The sequence below is a fragment of the Phodopus roborovskii genome, unplaced genomic scaffold (assembly GCF_943737965.1).
Source record: "Phodopus roborovskii unplaced genomic scaffold, PHOROB, whole genome shotgun sequence".
In the NCBI taxonomy this organism is placed as follows: domain Eukaryota; kingdom Metazoa; phylum Chordata; class Mammalia; order Rodentia; family Cricetidae; genus Phodopus; species Phodopus roborovskii.
The window spans coordinates 2,846,758-2,861,086 of NW_026126693.1; the positions used below are offsets into that span (position 1 = coordinate 2,846,758).

The 14,329-nt window shown below is 37.9% G+C and overlaps 1 protein-coding gene across 1 annotated transcript in view; it reads right to left on the minus strand.

Annotated features, from left to right (window-relative positions):
* The window catches only part of Rsbn1l (round spermatid basic protein 1 like), a 57,138-nt gene that overhangs the window by 25,266 nt on the left and 17,543 nt on the right, over positions 1-14,329 (minus strand). The window contains exons 2-3 of the mRNA XM_051174801.1: positions 8,688-8,804; positions 343-983 (exon numbers count right to left, since the gene is read on the minus strand). Coding sequence (XP_051030758.1) covers positions 343-983; positions 8,688-8,804 — 758 coding nt within the window. The remainder of the gene's footprint in view (positions 1-342; positions 984-8,687; positions 8,805-14,329) is intronic.

Here is a 14,329-nt window from a genome sequence, read left to right on the forward strand (position 1 = left end):
GAGTTAAAAGGTACTATTATTTTAAGGACTGGAAAATACCTGCTTAAATTAATTTTACTTGGTCCAAGTGAAATCCTTGTCCAGAGAAAAGGGGGATTAGGGGCAGGAGACAGACTCAGAATATTAAGTATTTAACTAACTGATTTTTAAGTAAATTAAAAAACAGAAATTGAATTTTAAACTTACAAATTCATGCCAAGAAGTTACTCCCAAACAGTTTCACCATACTCTTACCTTTTTACTTCAAATCTACAGTACGATTAAGAGGAAAACCACAAGTCTATCTAAAATGTACAATTAAAATCTATTTTTAAAAAACCCAAAAAACTAAAAACCTCTTACCTGAGCATGAAAATTGGACATAGTCGTTGTCTCTATATCTTTTTTTCCCAATATCTCCATTTTCACTGGTGAATTGGGAAAATTATATGAAAAGTAGTCTAAAAAGTCAGGTAAATAAGTAGCTGCCCCATGAACAATACCCATTACATAGAAAGCTGCAGAACTTTCATTTTCACTGAACACTAAGCCCACGAATTCTTCTGCAAATCTCTGCATCTCCACAGGAGACAGGCAGGAGAGCTCATCGCTGTAGGCATGGACGACAGACGCACCTCCATTAGGCTGGTGCTCAGCATGAATGAGCCGCTTGAACTCCAAGGTGTCCAACCTCTTAAGGTTGGTCTGAACTCGTGCTTCCTTCAATGAGACAAACGGGAAGTCACTGTTACCGGTGATTTTAGAACCGCAGTTCTTGGCATCCAAAGGTTTTCCAATGTGATCCTTTATGTTATCATTTAAGATGCCTTTGGCTTCTTGATCTTCAGTATCATACAGCAATCCTGAACAGATGGTCTGAATAGATTTACTATACATTTTTGGACGCTTCCGTTTTTCATTCTCTTTGTGTTTCTTTTTCTTTTTCTTCTTTACTTTTTTAATTTGTAAGTCGTCTACATTCGTTTTTGGTTTCTCCTTCCCACCTGTTGGGAAAAAATTTTTTTTTGAAACTCCATATTTTAATTACTTAAATTAAAAAAAAAAAAAACATGCTTTTGGAACTGTTTTGTCATAGGTAAGTGTACTTGTGAAACGTCTGAAAAAATCACTGAATTTACTTACTATTCAAATTTCCCTTTGTTTTCCTTCTCTCTCGTCCACTCTCTGCCTTTATATATACACAGACAGCAGACTCAGGACTGACCCAAGTAACGAGTGAGCCAAAGCTCAGAACATGTAATCTTCAAACGGAAAAAGTAGAGGCTCAGAGATAAATGTGAGCAATACCCTTCAGATAGTTCTCATGGATAAAGTTTACTTTATCTAAGGTTTTTAAAAACTGAAATCCAGCCAGGCTGTGATGGTGCACACCTTTAATCCCAATACTCGGGAGGCAGAAGCATGTGGACCCCAGTGAGTTCAAGACCACCCTGGCCTACAGCTGGAGATCCAGAACAGCCAGGGATACACAGAGAAACCCTGTCTCAAACCCCCCACTGCCTCATTATAAAAAAAAAAAAGTGGGGGTACAGCACACCAGTCCCTTAGCTTTCCCTCTCCTCCTCAGTAAGCAAACTCATCTACCAAAGTCCATCACAGCTTAGAGCTGCAAGTCAGGATCCAGCAAGTGCCTACAGGAGATGACAAGATTAGAGCCCTCTCTCATACACAATGCTCTGATGATGCCCAGGCACTAGGTAAAGAGATGGAATGAAAGAGAGACATAAGAGTAGAAGGACCATATACGCTTATGTACTGAAGAGTTTCTGTGAACAAAGGTAGCAGACCCTGGGTCAAAAGCCCAGAAATCCCAGGAATAAGGACCAATCTAATCCACACAGGCTATTTAATCAGAAAACCTGCGTATACAAAAAACACATATGTCATTTACACACACACAATAATAAATACTTCATTTTTCTTATATAGAAGCAGACTATGAAAATGTATGTGTGTTTCAAAACACAGTTTCCTAAGATAAAAGGACAACAAAGTAACAATTCAGAAAAGAAGACATTGTTTCTGCTACTTCCTTCTTGTTTTTGTTTGGAAGGGGTGTTGTGTATGTCTGTGTACCACATGTGACTGGTGCCCTAGAACAGGAGTTACAGACAGGTGTGCACCTGCCTCCAGCTGGGGTGCCGGGCATTAAACCTGGGTCCCCTGAAAAAGCAGCCAGTACTCTTAACCATGATTCTTCTCTCCAGCCCTATTTTTAAGGCATTTTGGTTGTTTTGATTTTTAAGGCAAAATGACAGTGAACAGTCTGCCCAGGCTATAGTACTGAGGTTACAGGCCTGAACTATCACATTCAGGTTTGTCATTCTATTCTATTCTTGTGATAGTCCATAAATAAATAAATAAAATTATCCCACCTGCCTATTTTGGGAGAGTGGTTGTGCATTTTTCAGATGAATCTCAAATAAGTTCAGGATAACCCTGAATTTACTCCTCCTCCCTCCTTTCCCAAGTTCTGGGATTAGAGGCATGCCTACCACCCCCAGGATTATGCCCTGCAAAGGACAAAATCCAGGGCTTTGGCACAGTAGGGTATACTTCATCGCCAGAGCCACATCCCTGGCCCTCACAATGCTTCTTTTACATGAAATTTTCATTTTTAAAACTAAATTTCTCAGGGCAATTCCCAAGACTTGAGTCTCAGAAAGAAACACCTCCACCTGGTGTGTTTCCTTTATTCAACACTCTTACTTTTCAGTGTGTGTGCACAAGCATGCACATGCATGCCAAAGCTTGTGTGTTGCAGTCAGAGGATAACCTTCAAGACTCCGCTCTTTCTTTCTTCCTTCCTTCCTTCCTTTCTTCCTTTCTTTCTTTCTTTCCATGTAGGTTCCAAAGATCAAATTTTCCATCTAAGTCAGTGGTTCTCAACCTGTGGGTCACAACCCATCAATATCCTGCAGATATTTATTATTAATAACTAGCAAAATCACACTTACGAAGTGGCACTGGGATACTTTTATGGTTGGGGATTACCACAACGTGAGGAACTGTATTAAAGGGCCGCAGCAATAGGAAGGGTGAGAAAACAAATTCTGTCTAGGTATGAGCATCTTAAAACAAAAACTAGGGACTATCCATGCATGCTGCTCAGGTGGTGCAATGCTTCTGTCAAATGCATGATGCACCTGGGTCAATTCCAGCACCACAAAAAAACAGGTATAGTAGCATACAGCTGTAGCCCCTGACCTCAGAGGTAGAAGTGGAAGAACCTGGAAATTCAAGGTCATCCTTGACTATATACTAAGTTCTGAACTAACCTGAGATACATGAGACACTGTCTCAAAAAATTAATTATTCAAAAAAAGAATAAAATAAAGAGTAAAACAGAGTAACCAAATAAAAGAGCAAAGAAGTTTTAAGCAAAATCCAATAAAATAAGAAAAAAGCCTATCAGTAAGATTAAAAATATAATTTAAAGGGCATAGGTTGCTTGTTTGGTTGGTTGGTTGTTTTTTGTTTTGCTTTGGTTTTTCGAGACAGGGCTTTTCTGTGTAGCCTTGGCTGTCCTGGAACTCAGAGATCTACCTACTTCTGCCTCCTGAGTGAGAGAATTAAAGGGTTCAGTGGTGCCACCACTGCCCAGCTTGGGCATAGATAGGTATTAATAGCAACCTCAAACCTCATAATGGAAAGTGCCATGTAAACGGCACAAATTAAATCACTTTGAGATAAACAAAACCTGACTGCAGTGAAAATGTTTAAATTTAATTAAATTCACCCTTAACATATTTTTGTATTAAAATAGGAAATAACCTATAACCAACCACATTACTTTGAAATAGACATTTAGTCTATTCCCTAGTGTTCAGTATGAACAAAAAAAAAAAAAAAAAATATTACAACAGTCAGCAATTCAAAAATTCAAACTAATAAATGGATGGAAGACTCTTTAAGTTGGGCATCAAGGAGCTAAATTCTGCTGGCAAATTACTTTGCAATTAACTATTACAGTGTTCAGAGATGACATGCCTAAGACTGCTTGCTAAGCTGGCCCTTACCTGGCCCTTGCAAACTCAAATTCTGAAGGGTTCCTACTATTTGCTTCACTGTTCTCATTTGCACAAATAATATTTTGTATGCTGAGTACTTGTTTTCTATACGCTGAATACTATTTTCCTTTTTTTTTTTTTTTTTTTTTTTTCCTTTTCTTTTCTTTTCTTTTCTTTTCGGTTCATAGTAGGTAGGTGGTGGCAAACCTGAGTCACTGATGAGCTTCCTTGTCCACACATTCTATGCATGCTATCACAACTTACTGAAATTTGGTACATCCTATGGAGCTCCACTTGGAAAGGATTCTTATGTTTCACTTCCCACAGATATTATCCTATGCTCTTTTGCCTCTATGTTTATTTTTCTCTGTACCCTTTCATAATAATAAATCATGATATAAGAACAAGTATTGTGCTGGGCCCTGAGAGTCTTCTCACCTCTTCACAGAACCAGAATGTAGGCTTGGAAACCACCAAAGAACAGAGTTAAATGTGTTCTTTACACTAAACCAAACCCAGGAACTAGCTTGCACTGGAAAGATTTTAAGAACATTATATAATCTCTCATTCATTCTGTTTCTTCACATGATGCCTATTTAGAAAATTTTAAAGTACCTTAAGGAAGTATCATTTTGAATACCAATTGTTGTTTGTTACAGTAAAAAATACCAAAAGTTCACATTACTCTAAGCCTTTAATTCTAAGAAAAACCAATGATTCTGATATAATAAAAGCCCTTGAGATAAATTTAGGACAGAAACAGGACTGCTGTCTAAGGAACACAGACAACTCTCAAATTATGTATGACCCAAAGTAAAAGTGCTGGAGTGCAGAACAGGCAAGGACGCACAGACTGGGCAGAGGGGACCCCACATATGAAGGAAGACCTAGGGGTCGAAGTGGGTGGGTAGGTGCCAACTGAAAGCAAAAGAAATAGGAACAGGAAAGCTCAGATACTCGTTCAACAAGAGACAAAGGGACACCCACAAAAGACAAAAAAAAAAAAAAGAAAGAAAAAAAGAAAGAAAGAAACAACAGAACATTGAAAGCACACACAGCAAGCAGGGTAGTGTACATGTGACCCTAGTAACTCAGGAGCCCTAAAGGGAAAGGATAAAGAGCTTGGACCAGCAGCCAGAAGGTGATGGTGAACACCTTTGATCCCAGCACTTGGAATGTAGAGGCAGGCGGATCTCTGTGAGTTCAAGCCCAGCCTGGTTTACAAAGCTACACAGAGAAACCCTGCCTCGAAATACCAAAGAGAGTTTGGACCAGCAAGGGTTATACAGCAACCTCCAGGACAGCCTGAAAAGGTCTGCCTAAAAGAAAAAGAAAGGAGGTGAGAGGAAGAGGAGGAGAGTGGGGGGCGCTAAAGGAGAGAGTGGGGAGAAAGGTGAGTGAGGACAAGGGAGAGAAGAGAACAGAGGCATATGCTTTGGGTGGCAAATTATGAAATGCTTGCATTAAAAATAAGTTTGCTGGGTGGTGGTGGCGCACACCTTTAATCCCAGCACTCAGGAGGCAGAGGCAGGCAGAGCTCTGAGTTTGTGGCCAGCCTGGTCTACAAAATGAGTTCCAGGAAAGTCAAGGCTACACAGAGATACTCTCGGGAAAAAATAAAATAAATTAGTTAAGTGTTCATTGATACTAATTTCTACCTATCACTAATCTTGATATATCTTTCATGCTAACAAAGTAAAAAAAAATTATCTAGAAAACTGATGTCCTTTCATATCTAATACAGGAAATAATACATTCAACTCTATTACCACACAGAGAAAACAGAAGCAGTTTACTGATTTTCAATCTATGGTCTTCAGGAAACAATCTCAGTTTTTAGGTACTGCATGGCTTTGTAGGGTGGGACAAGCCTGGATGAAGGCCAGAGAATAATTCTGAGTGTGGCACACTGGAAACTAAGAGTATATTGCCTCTAACAAGGTCATCATTTATCCAACAACAGATAATTCTGTTCTCTGACCATGCCCGCACAATACTCAACAGATTGGTTTTGCTGGATAGTAAAAGCCAACACATGAATTCCCATTCCAAATGAATCATGCTTTTACTAGTGTGATCAACTATATGCTATATATTGAGGAGGAAGGGTAGTGTTGGTTTTGTTGCTTTTTAATTCCAAAATTACTTTTTCAAAGATGTTTCCAAGATTCTTGTCTACTTGTTGAGTGAATCTGACATTCCACACTTTTACTTACATAATCTTAACAGCAACAGAAATTGGTACTTACCTCCTCTGTACAGTAATCATTTCCTTAAAATTTCCTAGTCATCCTAAAGGTTTTAAATTAATTTCTAAACCTACTTCATTCTTTTTGTTTGTTTTCATCAATAGTTTCACCTTTACTCAGTCTCCTAAATGTCTCCTAAATTTTCCATCTACTTCAAAATCAAGATAAATATTGCATATTCCTAGAAAATTCTCAGTTCAATAGAATATATTCATGTATATATATGGTCTCTAGAGACCTAATCACAAATGAAGAATATATGAGCTTAAATATTCTGAGGCCACAGATTGTTTCTCTAGTAGCATAATTGTATATCACTGCATAAAGAACAAAACAACTATTTAGCTAAACCAACAGGGTGCAGTTAAGTCAACATTTGCAGCAGTTACAGTCTAATTCCACAGCACAGTGAAAACACAAGAGCAGGGATGGGCTATATTCCCTGGTACCACATATACAGGGTGTGGTGCACACCTGTCATTCTAGCACTTGGGACATGGAGGCAATCTAATCAAAGTGCAAGGTTATTCCTGCATATGCAGTCTGAGATCAACCCTGGACCCTTAAGACCCTGAGGGCTGGAGAAATGGCTCAGTGGTTAAGAGCAGTGGCTGTTCTTGCAGAGAACTTGAGTTCAGTTCCCAACACCCACATGGCTATTCACAACCTCCTGTATGTAACTCAAGTTTCAGAGCATCTGACATTTTGTTCTGGTATCCAGCAGCACCAGGCACTCAAAACATTCATACATGTAATTTTTTTTTGAAAAAAAATAATAGATAAAACTACAGCCAGTCATTTAAACCCAGTACTCTAAATGCAGAAAAAGAAAGATCTATATGACTTTTAGGACAGCCTAATCTATATAGCATGCTCCAGGCCAGCCAAGGTTACATAATGAGATCCTGTCTCAAAACAAAAATAAAATAAAATTTTAGAAAATACTAAAACAACAACAGAAATAAAACCACAAGGGCAAAAGAAACAGAACAAAAGGATTGAGAACATTAACCAAGAAGTCATCACCTAATCAGGGGTATATTTCTTTTAAGGTACAAAGAAAATTCTAGGGTTGGAGAGCTGGCTCAATGGTTAAGAACATTTGCTATCTTCCGGAGGACCCACGTTCAGTTCTTAGCACCCACACTGCATAGCTCACAACCACCTCTAACTCCAGTTCCAGGGAATCTCACATATTCCTCTGATCATTACATGCATGTGATGAACATATGTACACTCCGGCACACATGCATAAATAAATCTCTGAATATAAAATTCTGACTTGTAGAAAAGTTTATTATATAAAGAAACAAAGAATATTTGTAAATATGACAAAGAATGAAATGAAAATTGAGAGTCCACATTTATCCTAATTATTGCAGTGTTTTTTCACCCTTGTGGATACAAATGTTTATCAACAACTAAAATTCAACATGAAATTAATGGAAGTCAAAGAGTTCTAATCAACAAATGTCAATCTAACAGAATAGCCAATGCCTTCTCAGATGCCTAACAAAAGAACGTCACTTATTCATTTTTTACTACCTAAGTGAATTTAGACTGTTCATATCTCTATTGTAATGTAAGTTCTGTTTTTTTTTTTTAAAAATAGGATTTATTATGTTACTGCCCTACCCTTCCCCATGTATAACCACTAACTGAACACAGTTTTAACAACAGAGAAACATGAAGCACGAAACAAAAATGACATTTTGGATTCTGTTTTTTTTTTTTTTTTTTTTTTTTTTGGGGGGGGGGGGGGGATGTTGTTGTTGTTATTTTTTAAGACCAAAAAGGAATTCTTGGCCTCAGAAGTTGGTGCTGCATGCCTTTAATCCCTGCACTCAGGAGGCAGAGGATCTCTGTGAGTTGAGAGGCCAGCCTGGTCTATAGAGTGAGTTCCAGGACAGCCAGGGCTACACAGAAAAACCCTGTCTTGAAAAGAAAAAACAAAACAAACAACAACTTTAAAAAAAAAAAAAAATCAATATACTCTTAAGCAAGCAAGCAGAATAAACCAGCATCCCATCCCTTCTGGGTTAGCTCAGAATGAAGTGGTCCTGTCAGCCCTGTTCTATGAGGAGTGATTGTGCTCTAATTCTCTAAGAAGAACATTTCTGCTACCATTTCAAACTATATAAATATGACTACAAACTACAACGCATACACAAAATAATACAATTTATTTTTAAAATAGTTATCTGCTTAGTGAAGCTTAGCCATGAAAGTGTTAATAACTCATTAAAGATGTATACCACAGCAGGTCACTACACAGACTCTAAGTTCAAGTAGATTTACTCTTCATTTTTACAGTGGTCTCATTCTTAGCCAAATTCAGTAACAAATAACATTTCTTATTTTAATAGCTTGGCTACTAAGTAGATGAACATTATAAAATATAGAAAACGTTCACTGAATATAAACTTACTTTTCAGCAAAATCTTTACATCTCCATTTTCTTTCTTGATCTCAGTCATTACTTTATGTTTCTTTTTCTCTCTCTCTTTTTCTTTGTCTCTCTCTTTAATTTTGTCTCTGATTTTATCTGAAAATGGGAAAAAATTTTAAACTGTTAAGATCTTTTTTTCTTCCATGAAATTTAGCTCAATTTCTAGAAATATAATACATGAGACAACGGAGTGTAGTTATACCGGCCTTTGATTTGAGCAGTGGCAGGCGGATGGCAGCAAGCTGGAGGCCAGCCTAGTTTACACATTGAGTCCAGAGTAGTCAAGGGCAACATAATAACAACCAACCCCCCCCCAAAAAAAAGACAAAACAACTACAGAACAAAAACAAAATAAAACACCATACATAAAAAATCATGATGACTAGAAAAAATGTGCCATTTATTTTTTTTCTTTCTCAGTTTTGGGACATATTTCTTCTACATTTCTTCCACTAAGCATACAATACAGATCAAAATTTAATCACTGCACATTTAATTTCAATGATTATTTTTCACTGATTTCATGTCGACCACAATACAGAATTGATTCAAATAACATAAAACAATAGGCTATCTTTACTGGAGTAGACAAATAGACTGGAAAGTTATAGGTCTAAAACTGAGCACATTCATATAGTTAACGAACTTCCAACCCTGAGTTTGGTAGTGGACACCATCCTCACAGGATTATCACATGGATTCAATGAAGATAGGGAATGACAACACAGAGCTCTTTCCCTCTCTTCTCCCGCTGTTCCCTGGGGACAGACAGGACTTTTCCTGTCTCCCTCTTCTCCTCTGTCCTCTCTAACTCTGTGTCTCTTTACCTCTTTTCTCTTCCTCCCCCATTTCCCTTTCTAATAAAACTTCTCATTTTAAAAAAAAAAAAAAAGAGCTACAGTAAGACTAGACACTAGTTCCCTTAACCACCTACATTTTAGGAAGAACATGGCTAGCTAGTAAAACTGTAATATTAAATTATAGGGCATAAGAATCTATTGATCTATATCCTAAAAATTCAAACAACTTTATGAAATGCATACTATCTTACTAATTTTTGTTTGTTCAGTCATCACCCTATTAATCTAGTCAAGGATAAATGCAGAATGAAGACAAAGCAATACGTCCCTTGCCTTTAAAAGCGTATTATTATTACAAAGCTATATTGGAAGCACACAATCTTGTAAACAGAGATTTTTACAACGTATCCCTTAAAAACAAACTTCTTACCGACCCAGATTCCCTGAATGTGGGTGTTAGTTAGGAGGCCTGGGCAGTCTATGGGGCCTCTGGTAGGGGATCAGTATTTATCCCTAGTATACAAATGGACTTCAGGAGCCCATTCCACATAGAGGGATACTCTCTCAGCCTAGACACATGGGAAAGAGCCTAGGCCCTGCTCCAAATGATATGTCAGACTTTGAAGACTTTCCATGGAAAGCCTCACCCTCCCTGGGAAGAAGAAAAGGAATGGAATAGGAGGTTGGTGGGGGGAACAGGGGAGGATAAGAGGGTGAAGGAATTAGGATTGACATGTAAAACAAGTTTGTTTCAAATTTAAATTTTAAAAAAGTGTAAAAAAAAAATGTAAGTCTGATGAGAAAAGAAAAAAAAAACCACTTCTCCTTACTTTCTTTTCCTAAGTGTTACCCTAATTCGGGCAATAATCATATGATAACTAGAATAGCATTCCCAATCAGATCCTAGCAAAAATATAATACCAGCTGCAAATTTGCATTTTCCAGCAACCACATTAAAAGCATAATAAGCAACAGGGTAAATTACTTTTGGTAACACATTTTACTTAACCCAATACATCCAAAAACATCATTTCAACAAAAATGATGTTGTTTTTAAATTACTGAAATATTTTACATTCACGCCCTCCCCTTTCTTGCGCGTGCGTGCGTGCGTGCGTGCGTGCGTGCGTCTGTCTGTCTGTCTGTCTGTCTGTCTGTCTGTCTGTCTGTCTCTGTCTGGTATATACCACAGCATGCATGTGGAGGTCTGAAGACAACTATGGAATCAAGCTCTTTCCTTTACCTTTACCTGCACTCTGGAGATTGAACTCAGGCCATCAAGCTTGGGGAGCAGACACCTTGACCTGATGAGCGATCTCACTAGTAATGAGAAACTGAAAATCTGATCTTAACTACCTCCTTTAAATTTCTTGCAATTCTCCAACATGGCACAGCTATGATAAATTGAGGCTACAATCTCAAAAGACAAAAGTTCAAAGTTCATTGCTGCAAGCTTGGTAACCATCAAGCTTTAGACCCCTCCTGGTCTTGAATATAAAGTTTTCATGGTATTATAGGCATGAGGCAAGCAGAACCCTGTGAGTTCGAGGCCAGCCTGGTCCACACAGTGAGTTCCAAAACTGCCAGAGCTACATAGTGAGACCCTGTCTCCAAAGGAAAAAAAGAAAAGTATAGTTTTATTTTTCACAGTCTAATCTAAAGTTTAGACTAAATTTTCTAACTTGTCTTCTCATCATAAGCCTTTGAATGGCAGCAAGAAATAGTCTACTGTAAGAACACTTACTGTTCAAGACAGTTACTGGCAAAAGATCAGAAGAACAAAACTGGCCATCACAAACACACACACCTTACAGTATTTGATGTCTGACAACGGAGGAGTGAACGTAATGAGAAAAGAGTATTTTCAACAGACAACACCACACCTAGCTAGTCATGCTCAAAACAAAGGAGAAACTACAGAAACTGCCAGAAGACATTAAAGATCTACATGAAGCGGGGGGAGCCAGTGATATTGCACAAAGGTAATGAGTCAAAGGAAAAACTGGTAAGCTAGATTCATTAATGTTCTTCAAGAGACACTATGGAATATAGAAACACAAACCACACAAGAGAAAAAAATAACCATCAATTACTATTAGTCAATATAGACTCCTCTAAAGATGGGCAACAGAGCCAGATTGGGTCAAAGACCTTACAATAAAAAGCACAGGAGGCTGAGTGGTGGCACACACCTTTAATCCCAGCACTCTAGAGGGAGAAGAAGGATCTCTGAGTTTGAGGACAGCATGGTCTAAAGTGAGAATTCCAGAACAGCCAAGGCTACAGAGAAACGCTGTCTCAAAAAACAATAAAATAAAATATATGCATGCAAAGATATGCTTCACACCAGAACTGCAAAATACAAGAAGTCACTATGTAACTATTAAATTGGCCAAAATCCCACTTGCTAGCAAGCAAGAGGAACAACAGGAATTCTCACTCACTGCTAGTGGGAATGCAAGACATGTGAGTGTTTTCTTATAATACCACACATATTTTTATGAGTCAATAAATTTCACTGCTTAATCTACACAAAAACACATAAATAGTTATACCAAGTTCATTCAGAATTATCCAAAACAGAAGGAAGCAATCAAGATATCCTTCAGTGAATGAATGTAAACTCTGACACATCCAAGGGATGGGATATTCTTCAATACTAAAAGGAGAAAGGAGCTATGAAGCCATGCAAAGAGAGAAAACTTATGTGAGTATCACTAACTGAAAGAACACTGTTTAAAACACCACATACTACATGACTCCAAAAACACAAGACTCTAGAAGAGCCTAGAGCTTAATAGACAGCTAGCAGAATTGGCATTCTGGCAGAATTGACAAACCTCAGGATCCAATAAGATAACCTATCTAAAAAAAAAAAAAAAAAAGAAAGAAAGGAGGGCCATCAACATGGCTGAGCTGTAAAGCAGCTGACCACCTGGAACACATATAAACGGGAAAAATGAGAATCAACTACACCAAAACTGCCCCCTTACCTCCACACATGCACATACACTGACAAATAATAAAGTAGTGGCTCCTGAGGACCACAGATTGAATGCTGCCCTCCACATGTACCCCACAACACACACAAAACAAACAGCAACAAAAAATGTTTAGAACAGAGTGGAAGAATATATAAAATCTTCCTGATATAGTACATGAAAAGAGGCTATTAATGTGCATATGTATACTAACACACATATCTGTATATATAAGCATGTGTACATCCACAGTCAGATTTCAAAACAAGAGAAACTACTTAAAGCATGACACACACACACACACACACACACACACATACACACACACACACACAATAAAGAGAGAAAGAGAAAGAGAGATGGCGGAGGGGGTTCAAGTTGTCCTTTGCCAAATAGCATCATGATCATTTTGGTCATCCAAGAATGCAAACATTGAACTGTGCTCAAGTAAATTAAGGAGTAAATACAAAAAAAAAGTAAAGTAAATAAAAGTAAAGGACATGCACACCTGGCTTAGAAGATAGCCAGTTACTGCTAAGTGTAAACAAGGTCACTACAAACCAAGACATCCAAGGAGCAGAGTAGCAATGAGCATCGTGCACTGTGTAAATAAACAAGGGAAATTTTTAAGACTTTAATAAAGCCCTACAGAAAAGGATCTCTGACCTGGATTAAATTATATTTGCAAAGTCAAATTGGTGATTTTACTAAGATGTGGGAAATGATTAAACTGAGTTTAGGGGTTGAAGGCATAGCTCAACTGGTAATGTACTTGCCTAGAATGCACAAAACCCATCCCTTACCCATGTCCCCCAGCACCAGATTAACCACACGTGATGGCTCATGCCTGTAATCCCAGCACTGAGGCAGTAGAGACAGAAGGATCACAGCTTCAAGATCACCCTAGCCCATACTCTCACTCATTACCCACATTTTAGTAAAAAGGAAGTTCTTTTAAAAGGTTTACTGGTGGCTGGAGAGACAACTCAACAAGAGCACTTATTGCTCTTGCAGAAGACCAAAGTTCAAAATCCTAACAAAATCCGTTAGTTTGCTTAATAATTTTTAAAAAGCTAAAACAATGAGTGTCTCAAAAGGGCAACACATTAATTAAATCTCTTCAAAATGGTTAATCATATCCCTCTTTTGCTAAAACAAATTAAACAAATTTGACTTGCTTCTGCCTAACTAAAAAAAGAAAATGCCATTGGTGTTAGCAGGGCTTAGAAGTTCCATTATTCAGACTGGAGGAGGACATAGTTTAAGAGTTCAGGCTTGGGAAAATAGGGTAAAGCTATGCCTCACAGAATAGCAGGGAATGCCATGATAAGGAGGAGACTTCCAGAAGTTTCTTTGTTCTCCCATGTTCTTTAAAAGATTGTAGGGTGGAGAATGGCTATCATTTTTTACATATCTGACCATGTGAACACACCAATTTAGCAAAGGAAGAAGCATAACTGAATGTATCTCATACAACTCAGAGCACCCTGAAAAGGACAGGCTGGTTTAGAAGGGATGGTAGGCTTGGCAGAGCTTTGTTTACACTGTGTATCAAAGGCAAGCAAAGGAAAGGCTATTCTTCCAAATAAGGTACAGAAACTCCTGGTTTTCTCTGCAGGTTTTAGTTCTGTTACACTGGTATACCATTCAAGAGTTTCTATGGTCATTACTTGATTTTTCTGTCTTTTCTTCCACTACTCCCCAATGCCATTCCAGACAGATTTCCTTACTCAAATGTAGTATCTCAACATATTTGTTAATTACACTTTGCCCAACCCAACTCTACCTGCCAAAGTCATATACTCCCTTTTCAAGAATTCCTTGATCCTTACCAATTAAA